This window comes from Schistocerca cancellata, chromosome 10, assembly GCF_023864275.1.
Source record: "Schistocerca cancellata isolate TAMUIC-IGC-003103 chromosome 10, iqSchCanc2.1, whole genome shotgun sequence".
Lineage (NCBI taxonomy): Eukaryota > Metazoa > Arthropoda > Insecta > Orthoptera > Acrididae > Schistocerca > Schistocerca cancellata.
The window spans coordinates 209,603,971-209,630,593 of NC_064635.1; the positions used below are offsets into that span (position 1 = coordinate 209,603,971).

General features: G+C 44.3%; 1 protein-coding gene across 2 annotated transcripts in view; it reads right to left on the reverse strand.

Annotated features, from left to right (window-relative positions):
* Positions 1 to 26,623, reverse strand: part of LOC126106644 (acid phosphatase type 7-like) — a 198,895-nt gene that overhangs the window by 58,320 nt on the left and 113,952 nt on the right. For both annotated transcript variants that reach the window (XM_049913001.1, XM_049913000.1), the window contains exons 5-6: positions 6,424 to 6,521; positions 585 to 762 (exon numbers count right to left, since the gene is read on the reverse strand). In XM_049913001.1, coding sequence (XP_049768958.1) covers positions 585 to 762; positions 6,424 to 6,521 — 276 coding nt within the window. The remainder of the gene's footprint in view (positions 1 to 584; positions 763 to 6,423; positions 6,522 to 26,623) is intronic.

Consider the following 26,623-nt stretch of genomic DNA (forward strand, 5'->3'; position numbering starts at 1 on the left):
GTCCGCATGAATGGCCAACAACAAAGAAACAAGTGGACCACCCTGTTGCTGAACGCACTGCCAAACATGATATCCTTCATTTCAGACTGCTTTACAGCCTGTGCCATATGGATCCTTCCCAGTAACACCAGCTTTTCCGAACTGCGCAGGTGGGAACTTTCCCTGCAATTCATCTTACGTTCTCATAACCCTCCTGGCCTCAACTTTCATTAGTCACTGCAAACACCTTCTGTCAGATGGCATTGACGGGGGAAGTGACACTAAGCCTTGAAATAAAATAGATTCATTCACCATGTTCCATAAATCCTATACTGAAACACCATGATTGAATAAATGATTGGATGAATCACGAACTGCTTGTATTAAATTGCAACTTTTTAGAACAATTTATTGTATTTATGGAAAATAGATTTCATTATCTCAGTAAATTTTCATCAACATGTATACAGCAGAAAACCATAAATATTTGTTTACGCAACACTGAAATTCATTTTTACCCCTATTCATTTCAATTACAGTTATTATAGTCACTGTATGTGGCAGTTTGATACCTATCTATACTAATTTGTTAGAAATCATCTTACCTTCAGATCTTCAACAAGCCATTCAAATTGCATAACTGGAAGTTTTATACCATATTCCAAGAAATAATAAAATTCTGTTGACAAAGCAATAAAATGCACCATACCCATATCAAAACTGTGCATTAGATTTTCATATGGTCCAGGCATTGAGAAACGTGCCCTGTATTCACTGAAGTTTCTGGAACAAGTACAAAAATATGCACAAAAGTTGTATATGGAAACTGCATGAAAACAGAGGTTCTAACAATACAGCTGATTCTTGAAATTATAATCAGACTGTGAAATGTTTACAATTGCTTTCAGTATAGAATTCCAAGGTCTTCACATACAAGTAAAAAATACATGAGTCTCCCCCCCCCCCCCCTTTCTGTTAATTTCACTGAATATAATAATGAATAGTAACACTATTCAAAGATGACTTAATTAATCTAAGTTCTTGCACCAAAGAAATTCCTATTTCAAAACATTTGCAATAATATTATGACTTCAACAAATAAATCATTTGCCTTTTCTCTTTTACACTATTGATGTATGTACATAATAATTCATCAGTTATATTAAATAAATCCCAATTCAATGCTGAAGCCAACAGAGGGTACTAGGCAAGCTCTACAACATAAACACATTTACGTTTCTCACAGAATTAATGAATGCAGAAAGAGAGTGAGCGATGTCGTGCTCCAGTTGCGACATTAAAGTTACAATTTGTGTAAGAACATGGAATGTCCTATGCAGTTATGTGAATCACTTAATATTGGCCACTCTCAACAACTTTTGTTATTTAGTATTTTTTCCACAAGGCTGCATTACTTTCTGAATGCTCTGTATTAAACACAACCATCTCTTTCCAATAACTTTCCTGCTGCAATAATATCGTGTTCAGTGACCAATGTAGGCACTGTCCTGGAGCTTAACATTCAAAGCAGCTGAACTTGATGACTGTGGTGGAGTGACACACACAGATTTTTTTTTTGTAGCACTGGAGACATTTTCTAAAAGCAACAATACACTGGCAAGCCCTCTTGCTACTTATAGTGCAGCAACTCTCGTTGTTAATAAAACTGACAGCTATAGCACAACTGACAGGAGTAGTTGGAGGTCTTTGCTAGAGGAAGTACAAAGCTATGTCAAGCTCGCAGCAGCACATAATAATGTGGCTGGTTCGAACATAGTGAAATTGCAGATCTTTCCTGGTACCCTTCGTGAACAGAGGAAGCATGCAGTCCTACAACATAAATAACATTGATTTTTTCCTACACTCTAAGTTACTTACACATTTGGGCATTTGAAAACACACACATGCATACACAGAAACAAAAAATATAAATACAACAACTTTACAACAGTAACAGCTGCATAGGTACTAAAACTGCATTTTTAATCTTACATGACTGTGCACCATCAGCTATCCCTGCTCGATGGGACAAGTGAGTAGAAATACAGTGTGTGACAAACTTTGGAGAAAGATTCCCAATACCAAGAATTTAACGTATATCATGTGAACATGTTGGGTAATGCTTTATTCCTGAGTTGTTACTGAAAGAACATATCATGTGACATAATTAATAGAACACATAGTGTGATGTATCTGATAGAAGTCACCAAGCTGATTAATTCTTCCAACTGTTTTACCAAGTATGCCCTAGACAAACCGACTAATCACTTGTTTTATGCACAAGGTGATGCCGCGGATTTTGGTTTCGTCTCTTAGCTTCTATGGCAATGAAAAACTGTGATGACATTAGATGATAAGAAAATAAACATCTTTTTTTTCTGCTGTTTTCATTTCTTTTTCTTTACTCACTCAGCAGTATTTATTATTTATCAGTTTAAATAATATAAATTTCAGAGGTAAAAGGCTCTGTTTTTGGGCACAAGGATGTGGGAATCAACTTGCGTCAGCAATATCATCTGAAGGAAGGAAGATCAGACGATGACGACTCGGGTCGACAGGGCGCTCGACATCACGGTCATCGGAGAGGAAGATAAGAGTTTAACGTCTCAGTGACATCGACGTCATTAGAGATGGAACACAGGCTCTGATGGTTTTCAAAGATTGGGAAGGAAATCGGCCATGTCCTCCTAAATGAACCATTCCAGCATGTGCCTGGGGTGATACAGGGAAATCACAGAAAGCCTACTTCTGGGCGGCCAGATGTGGATTTGAATTGCCATCTTCCCGAATGTGAGTCCAGTGTGCTGATCACTGTGCCATCTCAATCGGTATCATCATCTGAGACAGAGCACAGTGAAACTGTTTTGAAGTAAGGACTTACTGAAAGAGGACTCTGATTAAAACATTGAAAAACTTCACTAACAGTAGTAAAAAATAAGCCTCTCTTTTACAAATATGGCAATAATAGCAATGTAATAAAAAACCCTACAAAATGTTTGTACTGTGTTTGTCACATGAGTGTTGCAGGGACTGAGTATGATCTGACAGCTGTTCTTCACAGAGCATGGGAAAATATTCACCAGCTCAAGGATTGCCTATCATAAGAAGCAGCCCAAGGCTACATTGTATTTCTGTGACTACTGTTTGAACGACTGAAAAAGAATAACAGACTCTGAAAATTGCAATGTAAATATTCATTCCGAGTTCAGTTCCAGTTAATCCACAACTGCTTCCAGATATATGTTGAGTAAAGTTTTATTATTTGTCAAGTACTTGATAAGTTGCGATATGCAATAAATTTATTTGAACAATGAACACACAAAAATATGGTTGTGTAGCGCATTGTACTGAAGGTGTTTTTCTTGGAACTATTTTGTGTTATGTCTACAGAAGATTAACTCAAACAGTACTTATTGATATTTCAGAATTAAAGTGAAAATGGCATGGCTCTGAGCACTAGGGGACTTAACATCTGAGGTCATCAGTCCCCTAGACTTGGAACTAACTAACCTAAGGACATCCCACACATCCATGCCCGAGGCAGGATTCGAACCTGCGACCGTAGCAGTTGCGCAGTTCTGGACTGAAGTGCCTAGAACCACTCGGCCACACTGGCCGGCAAAGTGAAAAAGGAAATATGACATCAAACTGAAATAGTCCAATTATTGCGGGTACTGATATATCGTGACAAAGTGAATTTTTTACAAATTATTTCAATATTTTCTGAAACAAAAGAAGCTTAAGTTATCTATCCATGAGAAATATTGTACATAATTAGCTGGAAAGTGATCAAGATGAGAACATATCTGTTAAAAAATTCAACTGAGAATAATTTATTGATACACTGAGATTAACACATGTTGCTGCACAGTACTTTTACTACACAGTATCTCTGGTTCCTATAGCAACAGATAATCAGCTGCACAGATATTATGAAGACCTTTATTAGCAAGTTTTTCCTAGACAAAGACAGAATAATTTATGCAGATATTTCACCTAAGAAACTCACCTGCAAACAAAACACAGTTTGGAGAAAAAGTGGTTAATGATCTTTAAACAGTGGAGTTTTCTAATTTTGAACACCGAATACGAACTCGGTGCACCCCACAGCTACTTTTATGCTACATACAAGGGTCATAACTCTTTAACCAGTACGGCCACATTGTGTCAGCACTGGAACTCGACAGGGGTGAGGGGTCGTGCAGGGTGGAGTGGGTGAAGGGAGAAAGAAGGAGCAGAATGTTAAGGACGGCAGCCCGATAGGTGGAAAGGTGAGGTGCAAGCATACAGGTTAAGAAAGTGGCGCCAATGAGCTCGTTCTGGCCACGGGCAGTGGGTGTCGTGTGCAGCGCACGTGGACACGGAGGAGTGATCCGAAAGGAGGAGAGGAACAGAGAGACTGCAGAGGAGAGGATGCGAGAGAGTATCGGTGCAGTTAGGGGCACGGGGAACGTGTCACGCTCGGGCTAGCACAGACCGAGGCCAGAAGGATTACGAGAATGATTGTATTGTGAGGACAGCTCCAGTCTATTATTCAAAGAAGCTGGAGTTGGGGGTAGGATCCAGATGACACGGATTGGAAAGCAGCCAATGAGCAGCATTTTCTGTTACAGGGTGATCAAATCTGCTGTCGGTCACAGTTTAGTGGTGGGTAGAGAGCTGGTTTAATGTCGTGCCCATGTAAAATGCTGTGCAGAAATTGCAGCAGGACTGCATTCACCGTGGCCCTTCCTGTGATACAATGGTACAAGAAAGACTGACAGTACGGAGTAGGATGTGCTGGGCGAGTGTATCAGTGATAGGTCTCGCACCTTCATCTTCTCGACCCATTTGCCAAGCAGTCTGGTGTAGGTGTGGCGTAACAGTGGACTAGAATATTATGCACATTAGGAAGGCAGCAGAATGTCACTGTGTGGGACGGGAAGGATTGTGCGTGGGACATTCCTCATTTCCAGGCACAATGGCAAGTTGTCCACCACGGTGAGGCGTACGACTGTTCCAGTCCTCAATGGTATCGGATAACTGGTGAGGCGGTGAGCGGAGGCTCTGCAGCTGGTTCTCGGTGTGGTCAGAGGATTAGTGGCTTGCGTGATTTGTCACTGAAGTTGGACGAGATTTGTGTGGTGGGGAAAAGGAGGAGAGGGGGGGGGGGGGATATAATGCCTATTTAGATGCAACATCCTTCCTTATATCAACAAGTCCAAATACTGCTTAAGTGACTCAAAAAAATTAGTTGCGTTATGAAGATGCACTGGGCATTGTGTACCACGACTAACGTACAGAAGCACACGGTTTGGACTGCATTACTGTATTGTTCGATGCTTTTATCTATGCGGACGCCTGCAATAATTAAGTCACACAACTGCAGCGATATTTTAATAATATCCCATGGAAACGTCCAAAACCATTTAGCACCGACTGCTGATCTTTGAATGGGTACTAGTATCCATGATCTGAACCACTTGCTGTAAAGGCAGAAAGAGGGACTACTTAAACATTTCCTATGAGTTGTTTATATTGTGAACAATTTCTGTGAGTTGGCTCCAAACAAATGACATGCCACTGTACAATGCTCCTTCAATAAACACTTGACAGTACAACATGTCTCCCATGTGTTTTTACATGATATTTTCTTCATTATTCTGGTGTAAGGAACCCATCCCAAGTTAGTTTAAATATTTCTAAAGCACCTCATATAATGTGAACTACACAGATAAGTTTAAAAAAATGACACTGTATTTTCGATCACAACATAAATAAAAACAAAAAAGCAGTGATAATGTTACTGCTTCACAAGATAGAAAAATGTAAATGACCAATTTCTAGAACACTATATTAATAATTACACATTTGCTATTTTCTCAAACAGAAGTCACACACACACACACACACACACACACACACACACACACTGAGAGAGAGAAACATGCCAACAACAGTAAACACAGTGAGAGTGCCGAAGCATTATGTGACAGAATACAACTGAACTGAGGAGTAAGAAAGACACTGAAATTCTCATCAACCAGTCTGGAGTAAAATAACATAAAACAAGTAACCTGTAAAAAAAAACCTCACACCACAATGAAGATACAGAACATTTTCCTTAAAATAATAAAGATGTGCTACAAAGAAATGAGTATATATAATTCACACAGACTACAGCAAAAGCACCTTAATTTCTATGGAGACAAAACAAATCCAAATAATTTACACATCAAACAACAGAATACTGAACAATATGAAGAAGCTGCATGTCCATCTGAAACCTACATCACAACATTTCAATTTTCAACACAAGCTCACATTTCAATTCTGTCCTCATTTCTTTACACACACACACACACACACACACACACACACACACACACACAAACCAACAAACAGTGAATTCTGTTTCTTCACATGCAGATCCCTCGAGACAATCATGCAACAAATAAGTCCAACCTTTTCTCCTCATGGTTACCGGGACAAGTCATGTATGGAACATAGGCTGCTATTGGTTCTATCTGTCTCATAAATTCATCTCCTACAGCACCACTTTCCTGTAACAGAGAGTAAGTAGGAAACTTAGCAAAGCTGCCTTTTCATGAGATTTTATTTGCTGTAAAATCTCATCCAGAGGACAGGAATAGATCTAAAGGGCATCCTTTCATCATATTGATACTTTTCACTTGGCACACAAGACTATCATTATTTTCCAGACAATGTGGCTGACTGGGATGTTGAGAATACACTGAAACAGTATCCTTTTGGCTTATTCCAAAGATCATTTGTCATATTCCATAGATCATTTGCCATATTTCTTGTTTGTTGTTATAATTGTTTGTTTTGAAAAACAAGCAGATCAACATCTCAATAGTTTTGCAATTTCCATTCATTAATGGCTTATAGCATGATTTTATGGGGTAACTCATCGCTCCCAGAAACAAAATAATGATTTCAAAATACTGGACACTGAGAATAATACAAAGTGTTCACCCACAATGATCTTGTAGATGGTTCTTCAAGGAGTTAGCCATTTTAACCATTCTTGATGCTATGTATATTCATTAATGAAATTTGAAATAAATAATTCATGACAATTTGGGGAAAAAAAGTGCTATCAACTGCAACAACACTGGAACAATGAAGAAAATGACCATTATTTTTTCATACCAATGTCAGTTTTTCAAGAAGGCATTCCATATGCAGCCACATAAATCTTTCATCATTTGTCCAATAACAAAATCTCTGACAGACAGAAAGGTGAATTTTAAATCTAGCCTAAATCATTTCTTATGGACAACTCTTCCTGTTCTGTAGATATATTTTTAATTCTAAAGTGGTAGCACATGTAGCCGGAACAAACTATCTTTGAGTACAGGAGTACTATTATAGACAAACTAGCTTTAGCATCCACTGCTTTGCTTTCATAAGCTGTAAGTCTGCGAGATTTTGTTTTGTTTTGTTTTTCTTTAGTAAAATTTTTCACATTGTTTGCAATTTGCAGCACCTAAACTTTTTATGCTATCTAAGGCCATAGAAGCATGGTCTTTTCCAAATGGACTTCTGACCAAAAAGCAGTCCTGGTAGCTTGTGGTTAGTGGTGATATTCCCACAGAAACTTTCATTCCTCAACACACATTTTTTAATCTAACCGGGAATTGAAACACTAATTTTCATATATTTAGCTTTAAAGTTATATAGTATAATGAAATATTTTCTTAAAAAAATTATCCCCTATTTCACCACCCTTAGTGACAAGTTCCAAAAAACATTGACACACACTTTTTTTTCACAACTGTCATAATCTTAGTTTTGAAAATTTTTTCATTACGAAAGATTTATAAAATTGTTCATCCACTATTTCACCCACTTAGGGGGTTGAATCTCCAAGAAACACAGAAGCACGTCCGTTTTTTATTTCTAGTGAAGTCCAATATCAATTTTCATAGATACAGCTTTAAACCTACTTCAGTAGTTCTTTAATAAAGATAATTCAGCCACTAGTTTCTCTCTTAATGACTGAATTTCCAAAAATGCTGAAACATTTTTGTTTTCTAAGAAATCAAAATGCAAATTTTCATAGTTTAGCTTAAAAATTGCCTTAACAGTAACTTTATCAAAAAGCTTTTCATTCCCTATTTCACCTCCTTAGGAAAGGAATTTCGAACAGTCTTTTCTGAAATGATGCCTAAGCCCTCTCCAAATTTCCAGTTTCTATCATTGGCAGTTTGGGCTGAGTGATGAGTGAGTGAATCAGACTGGCCCTATTCCACCGCCCTTTGGGATTTAATTCCCAAAAACAGTGAGACGAATATTTTTTTTATTTCCAACCAAGAAACCAAATAAAAATTTTCATAAAAATGCTTTCGTAATGAAATATTTTCATAAAGCATTTCATCCCATGTTTCACTCCCTTAGGGGTTGGATTTCTGGAAACACAAACCCATTTTTTTTTTATCCCAGAAGGCTAATACCAATTTTAATGGATATGGCTTTAAAATGTTTAAATAGTTCTTTTTTCTATTTTTTTTAGAGGGAAAACCAATTTCACCCACATTTCAACCTTATAGGGGTTACATTTCCAAAAAGGCTGAAACACAAATTTATTTATTTATGACCGAGAAACCAAAACATCTATTTTCATAGCTTTAGCTTGAAAACTGTCTTAATAGTGACATTTTTCAAAAATCCTTTTATCCCCTGTTTTGAAAAATCACTTCTTAAACAATGTCTACAGTATAAAATCAACATCCCCTTCTAATCGCAAATTGCGCTGGGCAACGGTTAGTCGGTGAGTTAGTCAGGACGTTGCCTCTCACTGTTATTAAATTTAAGCACGTGTAGCATGTTCCTGTAGCCTGCAAACTGATCATTACACATTTCAGTAGAAACTGTGCAAATGATCTACAAAACACCGACTAATTCTTTGTTTTCTAACATTGTTATACTGAACAAGAAAATACAACTGTCATTTCAATTTTATTTATTAAGCTACACAAGTTGGATGTGCCGCATCAGTTGTGAAATGATCACACGAACATTCTCACTCCCACAGAAGAGGTTCTGGGTGTCCACACAGCACAGACACCCGTCAGGATCATCATATTGTAAAGGCAGCAGTGGCAGATCACACAGCAACCACAGTACAGATAAGAGGGCTCACGAGCCCAGACGTGTCAACACAAACTGTCGGGAACTAGTTATCGGCAGTAGAACTACAGGGGGCACGCAGATCTCTAGCCCGTCTCCAATCGCACCACAGCACTGACGTGCACTGCTCGAATAGTGCCGTCTGAGGATCACTTAACGACGGAATGGCACGCTACAGTCTGCGGCGATGAAAGTAGATACTGCCTGCCTGCAAGTGAAGTTCATTTGCACCTACAGTGTAGACTGGATGACCGTCGTCTCAGAGTTCACCTGTCGGAAGAGACACTTGCCCCACTCCAAGAATTACAGTGTGGGGTGCTATAAGCTACACTCTTTCACCTTTGGCGTTTCTCTAGGGGGACGATAAGTGGCACTCTCAACACGCAAAATGTTGTCAGACCCACCCTTTTGCCATTTTTGCAACAGGAGGATGACGTGTCGTTATTCTTTATAACGCTCGCTCACATTCTGCCCGTGCAATTTGACACGTTACTCACGGTGTGCAGCAACTTTCCTGGCCGATACGATCTCTGGACTCGTCTCCAATTGAGTACATGTCAGATACGACGGGACAAGAAGTGACTCGTGCGAAATGTTGACTGACTACTCTTACAGAACTACACGTACAGATCAAGCGAGTGTGGCGAATAATGTCCTCGGACAGTATCAGACATTGCACGATCGATTGGATGCCAGAGAGAGTGCCTGAAATGCCACCTGTGGAGGCTACACCTCACAACTAACGTGGGTGTTCGATGTGCACCAATACCTAGTATCTCAGAACTGCTCGTGATACTGCTCTGCTCTGCAAATATAATCATTTAGTGTACTCTATATGCTCTGTTGCAACAATAAATCTTAAGTGAACTGGAAACCTCTAAAATGGCGTACTAATTTTCTTCTGGCAGTTTATATTAGAAGTTGACAAATTCCTCTTTTCAGAAAGATGTTTCTTGCTGTAGTCAATCTGCATCCTCCCTACTTGGACCGTCATCCAATATCTTGCTGCTCAAATAACAAAACTCAAGTACTAATTTTAGTGTCTTATCTACATCTACATGGTTACTCTGCAATTCACACTTAAGTGCCTGGCACAGGGTTCATCAAACGATTTTCATACTACTACTACTCTATCATTCTACTCTCAAATGGAGCTTGGGAAAAAGGAACACGTAAATCTTTCCATTCGAGCTCTGATTTCTCTCATTTTACTATGATGATCTTTTCTCCCCATGTAGGTGAGTGTCAATAAAATATTTTCGCATTCGGAAGACAAAGTTGGTGATTGAAATTTGATAAATAGATCTCGACGCAAAGAAAACTGCCTTTGTTTCAGTGACTGCCACACCAACTCGCGTATCATATCAGTGACACTCTCACCCCTATTGCGCGATAACACGAAATGGGCTGCCCTTCTTTGGACTTTTTCAATGTTCTCCATCAATCGTACATGGTAAGGATCCCACACTACACAGCAATATTCCAGCAGAGGATGCACAAGTATAATGTAGGCTGTCTCTTTAGTGGGTTTGTTGCATCTTCTAAGCAGTCTGCCAAAAAAGCATAGTCTGTTTCGCCTTCCCCACAATATTATCTATGTGGTCTTTCCAATTTAAAGTTGCTCGTAATTGCAATTCCTGGGTATTTAGTCGAATTGACAGCCCTTAGATTTGAGAGATTTATCGTATACTCAAAATTTATTGGATTTCTTTTAGTACCAATTGGATGAACTCTTACTTCTCTTTGTTTAATGCCAATTGCCACTTTTCGCACCATACAGAAATTCTCTCTACATGAGTTTGTAACTGGAATTGGATCATCTGATGATTTTACTAGACAGTAAATTACAGTATCATCTGCATACAATCTAAGAGGGTGCTCAGATTATCACCTAGATCATTTATGTAAATCAGGAACAGCAAATGGCTTATGATACTACCTTTTGGAATGCCAGATATCACTTCTGTTCTACTCTATGATTTACCGTCTATCACTCTCCGAGAGGAAATCACGAATCCAGTCACACAACTGAGACGATACTCCATATGAATGCAATTTTGTTAATAGTCGCTTGTGAGGAATGGTATCAAATGCCTTCTGGAAAACTAGGAATACAAAATCGATCCGAGATCTCTTGTCGACAGTACTCATTACTTCATGGGAATAAAGAGTTAGCTGTGCTGCACAAGAATGATATTTTTCTGAATCCATGTTGGCTATGTATCGATAAGTCATTTTCTTCAAGATGATTCACAATGTTTGAGTACAGTATATGCTCCAAAATCCTACTGCAAATTGAGGTCAGTGATATGGGTCTGTAATTCAATGGGTTACTCCTATTTCCTTTCTTGAATGTTGGTGTGACCTATGCTACTTTCCAGTCTTTAGGAACAGACTCTTGTCAAGTGAGCAGTTGTATATGATTGCTAAGAAAGGTGCTATTGTGTCTGCATTTTTTTTTTTTTTTTTTTTTTTTTTTTTTTTTTTTTTTTTTTTTTTTTTTGCCACTGGTATACTTTACATATGACCAGAATCTCTTTGGTTTTACTACCATATTTTGAGACACTGTTTCATTGTGGAACCTATTAAAAGTATCTTGCACTGATGTCCGCACTAAATTTCAAGCTTCCGTGAAACTTGGCCAGTCTTGGGGATTTTGCATTCTTCTGAATTTCGCATGCTTTTTTTCTTTGCTTCTGCGACATTGTTCTGACGTGTTTTGTGTACCATGGTGGATCAGTGCTGTCTCTTGTTAACTTAGGTGGTATGAATATCTATTGCTGTCGATACTGTATCTTTGAATTTGAGCTGTATTGGGTCTATGCTTACATAATTAGCTTGGAAGGAATGGAGTCTCTCTCTTAGGAAGGCGTCAAGCAAATTTTTATCTGCTGTTTTAAATAGATATATTTTGTGTTTATTTTTAGTGGTTTTGGTTGATATGGTTTTGACCTTGTGTTCACTAATCCCTGTATCTGTCATGACTCACTCTATTAGATCAGGATTATTTGTGGCCAAGAGGTCAAGTGTGTTCTCCCAACCATTTGCAATTCGTGTGGGCTCACGAACTAATCTTAGAAACTAATTTCCTCAGCATCATCTTGATCTGATTCTTCTACCTTCCATTACTCTCGTTTTACTTCTGTTGACATTCATTTTAACAGTCTCTTTTCGAGATATTTTTCGCTCCGTTCAACTCTGAAATCCTTATCCGTGTTTCACAGAATTACAATGTCATCAGCAAACCTTAAACTTATTATTTCTTCTCGCTGAACTGTAATTTCCTTTGAAAATTTCTCCTTGGTTTCCTTCACAGCTTGCTCGAGATACATATTGAATAACATGGCAAACAGGCAACCCTGTCTCATTCCTGCTTCCCTTTCATACCCTTTGACTCTTAAAATGCAGGCTGGTTTCTGTACAAGTTGCATGTAACATTTCATTTCACTCCCTGTATTTTAGCCCAGCTGCCTTCAGAATTCCAAGTAGTGTATTGCAGTCAACAATGTCAAATGCATTTGCTCAATCTGCAAATGCTACAAACACAGATTAGTCTTCCTGCAATCTGTTTTCTATACGCCATAGGGTCAGTACTTCCTCATATCATCTTCAGTTTCTCCTGAACCCAAACTGATCTTCCCTGTCGTTAGCTTCTATTAGTCTTCCTATTCTTCTATAAATAATACATAACAGTATTCTGCAACCTGGATTTCTGTAATTGTCCTGTAATATGCACGCCAGTCTTCTTTGGAAGAGTCAAAGTCTGACAGTATTTCACCTGTCTCATATTTGGCACACCAGGTGGAATAATTTTGACACAGTATATTCTCCCAAGGATATTAATATTTCCAAGAGAATGTAAACTACTTCAGGTTCTTTGTTTCAACTTTGATCACTCCCTACTCTGCAAAATTAGTTTTGAAGTGTCATACCTTCCATCACACCTTTATCTACTTACCCTTTCCTTTCCATAGTATGGACTTAAATTTTTTTCCTTTGTACATACTTTCTACATATATCCCTTAGTTACTTATTACTGGTTTGCCACCTGAGCTGTAATACTGATATTCATACCGCTGCTCATCTTTTCGAAGTTTTCTTCAATTTTCCTATAAGCAGCATCTATCTTTCTAATGGCCAAATATGCTCCAACAACTTTGCAATTTTTTGCTTTCTGCTAATCTCATTTTTATGTGTCTCCATTTCCTTTGGCCGCCTCCTTTTGCTGGCTGCTTAAAGCTTCTTTTGAAAATTTTGAGAAGCTGTAGTTATTTCAAATTATCCAGGTCCCAACTCCTTAAATTTGTAGCTTCAAAATTTTTTTCAGTTTCATAACTGGTTTGTAACCAATAAATTATGCTCAGATTCTAAGTCTACAACTGAAAATGTTTTCCAGTTTAAAATCTGGTTTCTAAATCTCTTCTTACCACTATAAAATCTGCTTGAAACCTTGCAGTCTCCACAATATCTATCACATTTACCACCTTCTGTCTCTTCATTAAAAAAAAATAATTTTGCAAAAACAGACATAATGTCTTATGGGATAACAGCAATCAGTGATTTTATAGTGTTACTTAAAATCCGTCTTGATTGCAAATTATGAATATATGAATAATAAAAAAAATTGCAATCAAGACGGATTTTAAGTAACATAAAAATAAATAAATAAAAAAAATTAAAAATGTTTCCAATGAAAAAAAAAAAACAGCATAATCAAATGTCCTTAGACAGGTTTGTCAAATTGATAAAACGAAGAACGCGAGCAGCTGCTCCTAGGTCATCCGCTAAACTGTCATCCAGAGTACATGCAGGCCAAGATCAAGATGCAGTGTAGTAAAATCCGGACAGGACGTTAAAATGTGGCAGATCATCAGCAATTGCCCACATGGGCAGAACGGCACCGGTGCAGCCGTCAGCAGATGGCGATGGCTAAACCGGCAGTGTCCAATTCATAACCGGGCCAAAACGACCTCCTCCCGCCGAGGAGGACGTCCAAGCCGCGGGAAGAGGATTCAAGGCCCGAAGCTTGTTGTCCGTAAGTGCAGCCCAATTGGCATGCCACAGCGATAAAATGCGCCGGCAAATGGCCCTGCTACAATCTGATGAAGGGACACAACAAGAAGCTGTCCGAGGCTGTAGAACCGCAGCCTTGGCAGCGGCATCTGCAGCTTCGTTCCCAGGGATACCGACATGGCCAGGAACCCACATAAAGCTAACCGGAGAACCGTCGTCCACCAGCTGCAGAAGTGAGCGTTGGATCCAGTGCACGAAAGGGTGAACCAGATACGTATCACTGAGGCTCTGGATGGCGCTCAGGGAATCGGAGCAGATGACATAAGCAGAATGACGGTGGCGGCAGATGTAAAGAACAGCCTGGTAGAGGGCAAAGAGCTCAGCTGTGAAGACCGAACAATGGCCATGGAGCCGGTATTTGAAACTTTGTGCCCTGGCAATAAAAGAACACCCGACCCCGTCATTGGTCTTAGAGCCATCTGTATAAATGAAGGTCATATTAATGAACTTCGAACGAAGTTCGACAAAACGGGAGTGGTAGACCGAACCGGGGATAACCTCCTTTGGGAACGAGCTGAGGTCAAGGTGAACGCGAACCTGAGCCTGGAGCCAAAGTGGCGTGTGGCTCTCGCCCACTCTAAAGGTTGCAGTGAGTGAAAAATCAAGGTGTTGAAGGAGGCGACGAAAGCGAACTCCAGGGGGTAGCAGGGCAGAGACATACAACCCGTATTGACGGTCGAGAGAGTCGTCAAAAAAGGAAAGATCAGACGGGTGGTCGGGCATTGACAGTAGCCAACAGGCATAGCGACAAAGCAGTATATCGCGCCGGTAGGTGAGTGGCAATTCGCCGGCTTCAGCATGAAGACTCTCGACGGGACTAGTATAAAACGCTCCGATCGCAAGATGTAAACCCCGATGTTGTATGGAGTTGAGACGGCGTAAGATGGACGGCCGTGCAGAGGAGTATACGAAGCTCCCATAATCCAGCTTGGAGCAGACGATCTACCAATATAGGCGAAATAGGACGGTTCGATCCGCTCCCCACGACATACCACTGAGAACACGGAGGACATTTAGAGAACGGGTACAATGGGCAGCCAAATAAGACACATGTGGAGACCAACTACGTTTCCTGTCAAATGTAAGACCTACAAATTTTGTTGTCTCCACGAATGGGAGAGCAACGGGACCGAGTCATAAGGACGGTGGCAGAAACTCTTTGTAGCGCCAGAAGTTAATACAGACCGTCTTCTCGGCAGAAAAACGGAAGCCATTGGCGACACTCCAGGAGTAAAGATGGTCAAGAGAACGCTGAAGACAGCGCTCCAGGAAACATATACGCTGCGCATTGCAATAGATGGTAAAATTGTCCACGAAAAGGGAGCCTGATACATCAGCTGAGAGGCAATCCATTATTGGATTGATCGCTATGGCGAAGAGAGCGACGCTCAAAACTGAGCCCTGTGGCACCCCATTCTCCTGGCGAAAGGTGTCTGACAGGACAGAACCCACACGTACCCTGAACTGTCGATCCATTACAAAGGAACGAATAAAAAGAGGGAGGCGACCGCGAAGGCCCCATGTATGCATGGTGCGGAGAATGCCCGCCCTCCAACAGGTGTCTTACGCATTCTCCAAATCAAAGAACACAGTCGCGGTCGGGCGCTTCCGCAAGAAGTTATTTATAATGAAGGTCGACAAGGTAACCAGATGGTCAACAGCAGAGCGGCGCCTACGAAATCCGCATTGTACATTGGTAAGTAGGCGTCGAGATTCGAGCAGCGAAACCAAACAAGAGTTAACCATTCGCTCCATCGCCTTACAGACACAGCTGGTAAGCGAGATGGGTCGATAACTGGAAGGCAAGTGCTTGTCCTTCCCCAGCTTAGTAATCGGTACAACAATAGACTCTTGCCAGCATGTGGGAACATGTCCCTCAATCCAGATGCGATTATAAGTACGAAGAAGGAAACCTTTACCCGCAGGAGAAAGGTTCTTCAGCATCTGAATATGAATAGAATCTGGCCCTGGAGCGGAGGACCGTGACCGGGCAAGTGCATTTTTGAGTTCCCGCATGATGAATGAGGCATTATAACTTTCACGATTCGAGGAGCGGGAGTTAGGTGGCCTAGCCTCCTCTGCCCGTTTTCGGGGGAGGAAGGCAGGGTGGTAATGAGCGGAACTCGAAACCTCTGCGGAAAAGCGGCCGAAGGCATTGGAGACATCCTCAGGGGCCACAAGTATGTCATTCGCGACCGTCAAGCCAGAAACTGGTGAGTGGACCTTAGTGCCAGATAGCCGGTGCAGGCTACCCCAGACAACAGAAGAATGAGTAAAACTGTTGAAGGTGCTTGTGAAAGCAGCCCAGCTGGCTTTTTTGTTTTCTTTAATAACACGATGACACTGCGCACATAATCGTTTATAATTGATACAATTCACCACTGTAGGGTGGCGTTTAAAGGTGCATAAAGCACGTCGACGAGCACGTAAAGCGTCTCTGCATGCTGCTGTCCACCAGGGGACCGGTACGCGACGTGGAGAAGAATTAGTGTGAGGGATGGAATATTCAGCAGCAGTAAGAATGACTTCCGTGAGATGTGCGACCTGACTATCGCAGCTTGTGAAGGTTTGATCCTGAAAGGTCGCCCTGGAAGAGAAGAGCCCCCAGTCTGCTTTGGAGATGGTCCAACTAGAGGAGCACGGAGAGGGGGTATGCTGCAGGAGATGGATAACACACGGGAAGTGGTCGCTCGAATATGTATCAGAAAGGGCATACCACTCAAACCGGCGTGCAAGTTGGGGAGTACATAGAGAGAGGTCTAAATGGGAATAGGTGTGAGATGTGTCCGAAAGAAAAGTAGGGGCGCCAGTATTGAGGCAGACAAGATTGAGCTGGTTGAAAAGGTCTGCTAACAGGGAGCCCCTCGGGCAGGATGCTGGAGAGCCCCAAAGGGGATGGTGGGCATTGAAGTCTCCAGTTACCAAAATGATGCAGGTAGCTGAGCAATAATTTGCATCATGTCTGCCCTGGTAACGGCAGACGACGATGGAGTGTAAACGGTACAAATGGAAAATGTAAAAGTGGGGAGAGTAATTCGGACGGCAACTGCCTGCAGGCCGGTGTGCAATGTGATGGGATCATAGTAAATATCATCCCAGACCAGCAACATATCCCCTCCATGAGCCGGAATACCTGCCACAGGTGGTAGGTCAAAACGCACAGAGGTGTAGTGTGCCAAGGCATTGTGATCGCATGGGCCTAGCTTTGTTTCCTGGAGGGCTACGACGAGCGGACAGTGCAAGCGGAGCAGCAACATCAAGTCCTCTCGGTTGGAGCGAATGCTGCGAATATTCCAGTGAATAAGTGCCATCGTAAGAAAAGGAAGATGAAAGAAGGGGTCACCTCGAATGCCGCTGAGGGCCTGGCTTCGAGCGAGCACTGCAGCCGCTATCAGTAGGCGGACAGTCATGGTCCATTGGTTCTATAGGCTCATCGGCCATCTTGTTAAGATGGCCGGGATGGGGAGCTTCCTCTGCAGGTGAACGGCCAGATGTTCCAGCAGTGCGGCCAGGTGAAACGAATGACAGCCTGGGGCGGCAACCACTGAGTGGCGCAGGAGAAGAAATGCGCCGTGGCGGAGAAGGAGAACTGTGCTTCCTATGAGCCTTCTTGGAAGGTCGTTTAGTTGAAGTACTGGTTGATGGCTGGGAGTTCGGGGTACGTAGGAAGTCTGCACGGGACGGTTCCTTCTTGAAGGTCCGTGCATCTGACTTCTGGGTCTTCGTCTTGGCAGAAGCTGATGAAGGTGCTTGTGTCTGAGGGGTGACGGTAGGAAGAGGAGACGTCGACTGCGCAATCTTAGCACTGGCCGAACGGACGACCGTAGTGCTGAAGGTCAGATCGCATGTCTGCGTTGCCACCTCCCTGGTAGTCCGAGGAGAGGCGAGGACAGTACTGTATTTCCCCGCTGGGAGCAGCGTGGGCTTCCTACTAGCAAATAGCTTGCAAGCAGCCGAGGTGGACACTTTCTCTTTGACCCGAATTTCTTGGATACAGAGTTCTTCCTTGTAGATGGGACAGTCGCGGGAGGACGCTGCATGGTCACCCTGACAGTTCACACAATGAGGAGATGGAGGTGGACAGTCACCCTCATGGGCATCCCTGCCACAAGTGACACATTTAGCCGCATTGGAACAAGACTGGCGAGTGTGATTAAAACGCTGACACTGGTAGCAGCGCGTAGGTGTCGGGTCATAGGGGCGAATAGAAATAACCTCGTAGCCCGGTTTGATACGCGACGGCAGCTTAACACTATCAAAGGTCAAGAAACGTGTCCGGGTCGGTACAAGGTCATTGCTGACCTTTTTCATGACCCTATGGACAGCCGTCACGCCCTGCTCAGCGAGGAAAGACTGAATCTCCTCGTCAGTCAATCCGTTGAGTGATCTAGTATATACCACACCACGAGACGAATTCAAAGTGCGGTGAGCCTCCACCCGGACAGGGAATGTGTACAGGAGTGTTGCCCGAAGCAGTTCTTGTGCCTGAAAGGCAATTTCTAGTAACAAGGTACCGTTACGCAACCTGGTACAAGACTTGACAGATCTGGCTATGGCTTCTACACCCTTCTGGATAACGAAAGGGTTGACAGAGGAAAAATCCTTTCCGTCCTCAGATCGAGGAACTACGAGGAACTGTGGGGCAGGCGATAGTACTTTGGTCACTGGTGGCTGGTCAAGTTTCCGTTTGTGGGCATAAGTCGAGAGAGATGGAGTAGAATCCATTGCGGAGGAATCCCCCATGATTGCCAGTGTCTCCGATGGCGCGCTCCTTCCTTGTGGGGACCCTCTCAGAGGGCACTCCCGCCTTAGGTGAATGTTTACACCTCAGGTCACACCTCCCGAGAAACAGACGGAGGGACCAATCGGCATGGTCAGAAGGTATCAGCTCAGGCATTCACCCCTCTCTGGGACTGGCCTTTACCAGGGAGTACGTGCGTGCCTTACTTGTCTACCCAGGGTGGGGAATTACGCGTTACCCCGTCACCGGCTACGCGTGCGAACACGTGGGGCGGCCTTCAGGTGCGCACAGGGAGGAAGGAAGAAGAGGGAAAAGAAGGGAGAGAGAGGGAGAGAGAGGGAGAGAGAGAGAGAGAGAGAGAGAGAGAGAGGACAGATTGTCTCAAACGCCGAGGCGGAGACCAGAGAAGACAGGGAGGGAGAAGAAGGCAGGGAGGGAGAAGAAGGCAGGGAGGGAGAAGAAGGCAGGGAGGGAGAAGAAGGCAGGGAGGGAGAAGAAGGCAGGGAGGGAGAAGAAGGCAGGGAGGGAGAAGAAGGCAGGGAGGGAGAAGAAGGCAGGGAGGGAGAAGAAGGCAGGGAGGGAGAAGAAGGCAGGGAGGGAGAAGAAGGCAGGGAGGGAGAAGAAGGCAGGGAGGGAGAAGAAGGCAGGGAGGGAGAAGAAGGCAGGGAGGGAGAAGAAGGCAGGGAGGGAGAAGAAGGCAGGGAGGGAGAAGAAGGCAGGGAGGGAGAAGAAGGCAGGGAGGGAGAAGAAGGCAGGGAGGGAGAAGAAGGCAGGGAGGGAGAAGAAGGCAGGGAGGGAGAAGAAGGCAGGGAGGGAGAAGAAGGCAGGGAGGGAGAAGAAGGCAGGGAGGGAGAAGAAGGCAGGGAGAAGAAGGCAGGGAGAAGAAGGCAGGGAGAAGAGTAAGGAAGACAGTGAGATGGAGAAGAACAAAGTAAGGAACCAACCAAAGAAAGGAAGAAACGAGAAGAAGTGAAAAACCAAAATGACCACAAATATAGGTCGTGGAACCGTCCGTCTCCGGACGCAGGCGCTAACGACCCCCTTGAGGGGGAGGGACTCCTTTTAGTCGCCTCTTACGACAGGCAGGAATTCCTTGGGCCTATTCTAACCCCCGGACCCGCAGGGGGGATATTGCACTCTGTGCAACATTATACCAGATGTGTTCCTGTTTAATTTCCTTTCCCCAGGCTGTACTGGTCTATTTCCTGTTCCCTTGGTTTTCATAGTATTGAATTCCAGTTGCCCATCACAATTAAATTGGACATCAAATATCACCTATGACGGGCAGTCAAATGAACACCGAACAGCCACCACAACAAAAGCATGGAATAGTTCCTTTCAAAAGTAATCACCACATACATAAAGACATTTGTCCAACTGGTAGACGAGACAATCAATTCCTGTTTTGTAGAACACAGTCGGCTGTAGACATCCACAACTGACCCGCTCTTGCACTTCCTTGTCTGACAAACTGATGTCCACGCACGTCTTTCTTCACATTGCCAACAAGTGAAAAATCACACAGTGAAAGATCTGTGCTGTACGGAGGATGTTGCAGTGTTTGCCAACCGAATTGCTGAAATTTAGCCTTTGTCCAACTAGCAATGTGGGTGCGGGCATTACTGTGCGACAGATAATTCTGCCCGAAAATATATCTGTGCTTTTTGACTTCACAGTGCACTGCAATTTCTGGAAAGTGACTTCACAGCACTGCGCACTGACTGTAGTTTCGCACTCCAGGACCTCGGTGAGCAGAAAGCACCTGCAGGGGAGCTGGGTCATCTAGACCTTACTGGAACTTGCGTGAACAGCTTTGGATTTCTTTGGCAGGGGAGATGTGGTACGTTTCCACTGTCAGCTTTGCCATTTGCCCTCGGGCTGTCTGAATTCTGTCAGTTTTAATGCAAGTAGTGATTACTTTCGAATGGAAACATTCTCCGGTCCTTTTTTAGTAAGTGTTTGGTTTACATTTGATTGCTCCTTTGATATTTATATTGTGTGGAGAAAAACTAAAAGATATGGAAAATGTGTATCAAGTGAAGATGCAGCCCAACTACTTTTGTTTACTGGAAAGAAGCCATTTTCCTGCAGCAGGCTAGTTTTATTTGCAGGCAAGTTGTTTCATTAGTAATAAACTAATTCCCCTTCAGTATTAATAACTACATCACACGAAAAAGTTTTGTAGTTCTGTTTATTAGCATGTTATTATCCACATATCAATGTGGAAGAGGTCCATGTGTATTGTGACCCAGATTCCCACTGAACGCTGCAATGGCATATATCATAGGTGAAAGGTTCTACAAGCTGGTTTCTAAAATATATTAATTAAAATTATTATGTCTTACCTAGACCTTAATAAGCACAATCACCTTCAATGTAGCCCCCTTGTGGGTGAACACATTGATTCCAATGTTTCTGCCTGTGTTTGAGTGAATCCTTTGTTACAGTGTTTAGTATCCCCTGTGATTCTGCTCGATTCTTTTCCACAGTATCAAATCTTTGCCCCTCCAACTGTACTTTCATCTCAGGGAGGAAGAAATAGTCACACAGAGGCTAGTGTAGTGAGTACAGCAGCCAGGAAACGACACTCATCTCGCTTTCAGACAACAATTCCTGAACAGTGGAGGCCGTTATGTGATTGTGCAATGTAAAGGTAGAACACCCAGTCACTCATACACCACTTCTACAGACGTTTCCTCCTCATGTCCTCCCTAAATCTCTTTAGATAACCACGGACTTAATGATACTCTTAACTAGCTAAGCTTTTTTTGGGCTAAAGCGAAGAACAACTCTTCCACCGTGACTGCTGCTACTCAGTTTCATTGCCATACACCGAACTTTCATCGCTTGTGATGATCTCTGAAAGAATGTTTGGATTGTTTTGAAGCAGCTATGTAAGTTCCATGCAGACTTTCACATGATGTTGCTTCTGATCATCTAGAAGCAGAATGTTACAAATTTAATTGCAAGCTTTCTCTTGGTCATTTTTCCTGACAATACATTCACATGTATCACAACTTATTCCCAAAGAGTTGCAGAAATCTTGCACAATCACATCTCTCACATTTTGAACATTTCCTGTTTTTTTTTTTTTTTTTTTTTTTTTTTTTTTTTTTTTGTTTTTGTGGTTTTAGGGCGCACAACTTCAATGGTCATTAGCGCCCTGACTACTCTAAGAATGCACCGCGAGGCACAAGTTGACAACAACAACTAAAAGGGAAAACACGATAAAAGACAGACTGACAGGCATAGGATTAAAAAACAGCATCATCAAATGTCCTTATCGAGGTTTGTCAAATTGATAAAACGAAGAACACGAGCAGCTGCTCGTGGGTCATCCGCTAAAATGGCATCGAAAGTATTTGGCAGGTTAAGATCGAGGCGCAGTGTGCTAAGATCTGGACAGGACATTAAAATGTGTCTAACCGTCAGCAAGTGCCCACATGGGCAGAACGGCGCCGGCGCAGCCGTCAGCAGATGGCGATGGCTGAACCGGCAGTGTCCAATTCTTAACCGGGCTAAAACAACCACCTCCCGCCGAGAAGGGCGTGAGGAGGACGTCCAAGCCACGGGAAGAGGTTTTAAGGCCCGAAGCTTGTCGTCGGTAAGTGCAGCCCAATTGGCATGCCACAGCGATAAAATGCGCCGACAAATGACCCTGCGAAAATCGGACGAAGGGACACAACAAGAAGCTGTCCGAGGCTGGAGGACCGCAGCCTTGGCCGCGGCATCTGCAGCTTCGTTCCCAGGGATACCGACATGGCCAGGAACCCACATAAAGCTAACCGGAGAACCGACGTCCACCAGCTGCTGAAGAGAGCGTTGGATCCGGTGTACGAAAGGGTGAACCGGGTACGGATCACTGAGGCTCTGGATGGCGCTCAGGGAATCTGAGCAGATGACATAAGCAGAATGTCGGTGGCGGCAGATGTAAAGAACAGCCTGGTAGAGGGCAAAGAGCTCAACTGTGAAGACCGAACAATGGCCATGGAGCCGGTATTTGAAACTGTGTGCCCCGACAATAAAGGAACACCCGACCCCGTCATTGGTCTTAGAGCCATCTGTATAAATGAAAGTCATGTTGATGAACTTCGAACGAAGTTCCAAAAAACGGGAGTGGTAGACCGAACCGGGGGTGACCTCTTTTGGGAGTGAGCTGAGGTCAAGGTGAACGCGGACCTGAGCCTGGAGACAAGGTGGCGTGCAGCTCTCGCCCACTCGAAAGGTTGCAGGGAGTGAAAAATTAAGGTGTTGAAGGAGGCGACGAAAGCGAACTCCAGGGGGTAGCAGGGCAGAGACATACAACCCGTATTGACGGTCAAGAGAGTCGTCAAAAAAGGAACGATAAGACGGATGGTCGAGCATTGACAGTAGCCGACAGGCATACCGACAAAGCAGTATATCGCGCCGGTAGGTGAGTGGCAATTCGCCAGCGTCAGCATGAAGACTCTCTACGGGACTGGTATAAAATGCTCCGACGCAAGATGTAAACCCCGATGTTGTATGGAGTTGAGGCGGCGTAAGATGGATGGCCGTGCAGAGGAGTATACGAAGCTCCCATAATCCAGCTTGGAGCGGACGATCGACCGATATAGACGAAGTAGGACGGTTCGATCCGCTCCCCACGACATACCACTGAGAACACGGAGGACATTTAAAGAACGGGTACAACGGGCGGCCAAATATGACACATGTGGAGACCAGCTAAGTTTCCTGTCAAAGGTAAGGCCTAAAAATTTGGTTGTCTCCACGAGTGGGAGAGCAACGGGACCGAGTCGTAAGGACGGTGGGAGAAACTCTTTGTAGCGCCAGAAGTTAATACAGACCGTCTTCTCGGCAGAAAAACGGAAGCCATTGGCGACACTCCAGGAGTAAAGACGGTCAAGAGAACGCTGAAGACAGTGCTCCAGGACACGTGTACCCTGCGCGCTGCAATAGATGGTAAAATCGTCCACGAAAAGGGAGCCTGATACATCAGCTGGGAGGCAATCCATTATTGGATTGATCGCGATGGCGAACAGAGCGACGCTCAAAACTGAGCCCTGTGGCACCCCATTCTCCTGGCGAAAGGTGTCGGACAGGACAGAACCCACACGTACCCTGAACTGTCGATCCATTAAAAAGGAACGAATAAAAAGAGGGAGGCGACCGCGAAGGCCCCATGTATGCATGGTGCGGAGAATGCCCACCCTCCAACAGGTGTCGTAAGCCTTCTCCAAATGAAAGAACACAGCCTCGCTCGGGCGCTTCCGCAAGAAGTTATTCATAATGAAGGTTGACAAGGTAACCAGATGGTCAACAGCAGAGCGGCGCCTACGAAATCCACATTGTACATTGGTAAGTAGGCGTCGAGACTCGAGCAGCCAAACCAATCGAGAGTTAACCATTCGCTCCATCACTTTACAGACACAGCTGGTAAGCGAGATAGGTCGATAACTGGAAGGCAAGTGCTTGTCCTTCCCCGGCTTAGGAATCGGGACAACAATAGACTCGCGCCAGCATGCGGGAACATGTCCCTCAATCCAGATGCGATTGTATGTACGAAGAAGAAAACCTTTACCCGCAGGAGAAAGGTTCTTCAGCATCTGAATATGAATAGAATCTGGCCCTGGAGCAGAGGACCGTGATCGGCCAAGTGCGTTTTCGAGTTCCCGCATGGTGAATGGGGCATTATAACTTTCACAATTCGAGGAGCGGAAGTTAGGTGGCCTAGCCTCCTCTGCCTGTTTGCGGGGGAGGAAGGCAGGGTGGTAATGAGCGGAGCTCGAAACCTCTACGAAAAAGCGGCCGAAGGCATTGGAGACAGCCTCAGGGGCCACAAGGACGTCATTCGCGACCTTCAAGCCAGAAACTAGTGAGTGGACCTTAGTGCCAGATAGCCGGCGCAGGCTACCCCAGACAACAGAAGAAGGAGTAAAAGTGTTGAAGGTGCTTGTGAAAGCAGCCCAGCTGGCTTTCTTGCTTTCTTTAATAATACGACGACACTGAGCACGTAATCGTTTATAATTGATACAATTCGCCACTGTAGGGTGGCGTTTAAATGTGCGTAAAGCACGTCAATGAGCACGTGAAGCGTCTCTACATGCTGCGGTCCACCAGGGGACCGGTACGCGACGTGGAGAAGGAGGAGGGTGAGGGATGGAATATTCAGCAGCAGCGAGAATGACTTCCGTGAGGTGTGCGACCTGACGATTGCAGCTTGTGAAGGTTTGATCCTGAAAGGTCGCCCTGGAAGAGAAGAGCCCCCAGTCTGCCTTGGAGATGGTCCAATTAGAGAAGCATGGAGAGGGGGTATGCTGCAGGAGATGGATAACACACGGGAAGTGGTCGCTCGAATATGTATCAGAAAGTGCATACCACTCAAACCGGCGTGCAAGTTGGGGAGTACATATAGAGAGGTCTAAATGGGAATAGGTGTGAGATGTGTCCGAAAGAAAAGTAGGGGCGCCAGTATTGAGGCAGACAAGATTGAGTTGGTTGAAAAGGTCTGCTAACAAGGAGCCCCTCGGGCAGGATGCTGGAGAGCCCCAAAGGGGATGGTGGGCACTGAAGTCTCCAGTTAACAAAAATGGTGCAGGTAGCTGAGCAATAAGTTGCATCATGTCTGCCCTGGTAACGGCAGATGACGATGGAGTGTAAACGGTACAAAAGGAAAACGTAAAAGTGGGGAGAGTAATGCGGATGGCAACTGCCTGCAGGCCGGTGTGCAACGTGATGGGATCGTAGTAAATATCATCCCGGACCAGCAACATAACCCCTCCATGAGCTGGGATACCTACCACAGGCGGTAGGTCAAAACGCAGAGAGGTGTAGTGTGCCAAGGCAATTTGATCGCATGGGCGTAGCTTCGTTTCCTGGAGGGCTACGACGAGCGGACGGTGCAAGCGGAGCAGAAACTTCAAGTCCTCTCGGTTGGAGCGAATGCTGCGAATATTCCAGTGAATAAGTGCCATCGTAAGAAAAGGAAGATGATAGAAGGGGTCACCTCGAAGGCCGCTTAGGGCCTGGCTTCGAGCGAGCACTGCCGCTGCTATCAGTAGGCGGACAGTCATCGTCCATTGGGTCTATAGGGTCAGCGGCCATCTCGGGAGGATGGCCGGGAGGGGGAGCTTCCTCCGCCGGTGAACGGCCAGATGTACAGCTACCAGCGGTGCGGCCAGGCGAAACGGATGACGGCCTGGGGCGGCAACCGCTGGGTGGCGCAGGAGAAGAAATGCGCCGTGGCGGAGAAGGAGAACTGTGCTTCCTATGCGCCTTTTTGGAAGGACGTTTGGTGGAAGTACCGGTCGAAGGCTGGGAGGTCGAGGTACGGAGGAAGTCTGCACGGGATGGTTCCTTCTTGAAGGCCCGTGCATCTGACTTCGGGGTCTTCGTCTTAGCAGAAGCTGAGGAAGGGGCTGGCGTCTGTGGGGTGATGGGAGGAAGAGGAGACGTCGACCGCGCGATCTTAGCACTGGCCGAACGGACGACCGTGGTGCTGAAGGTCAGATCGCATGTCTGGGTTGCTACCTCCCGGGTAGTCCGAGGAGAGGCGAGGACAGTACTGTATTTCCCCGCTGGGAGCAGCGTGGGCTTCCTACTAGCCAATAGCTTGCGAGCAGCCGAGGTGGACACTTTCTCTTTGACCCGAATTTCTTGGATACAGCGTTCTTCCTTATAGACAGGACAGTCGCGGGAGGATGCGGCATGGTCACC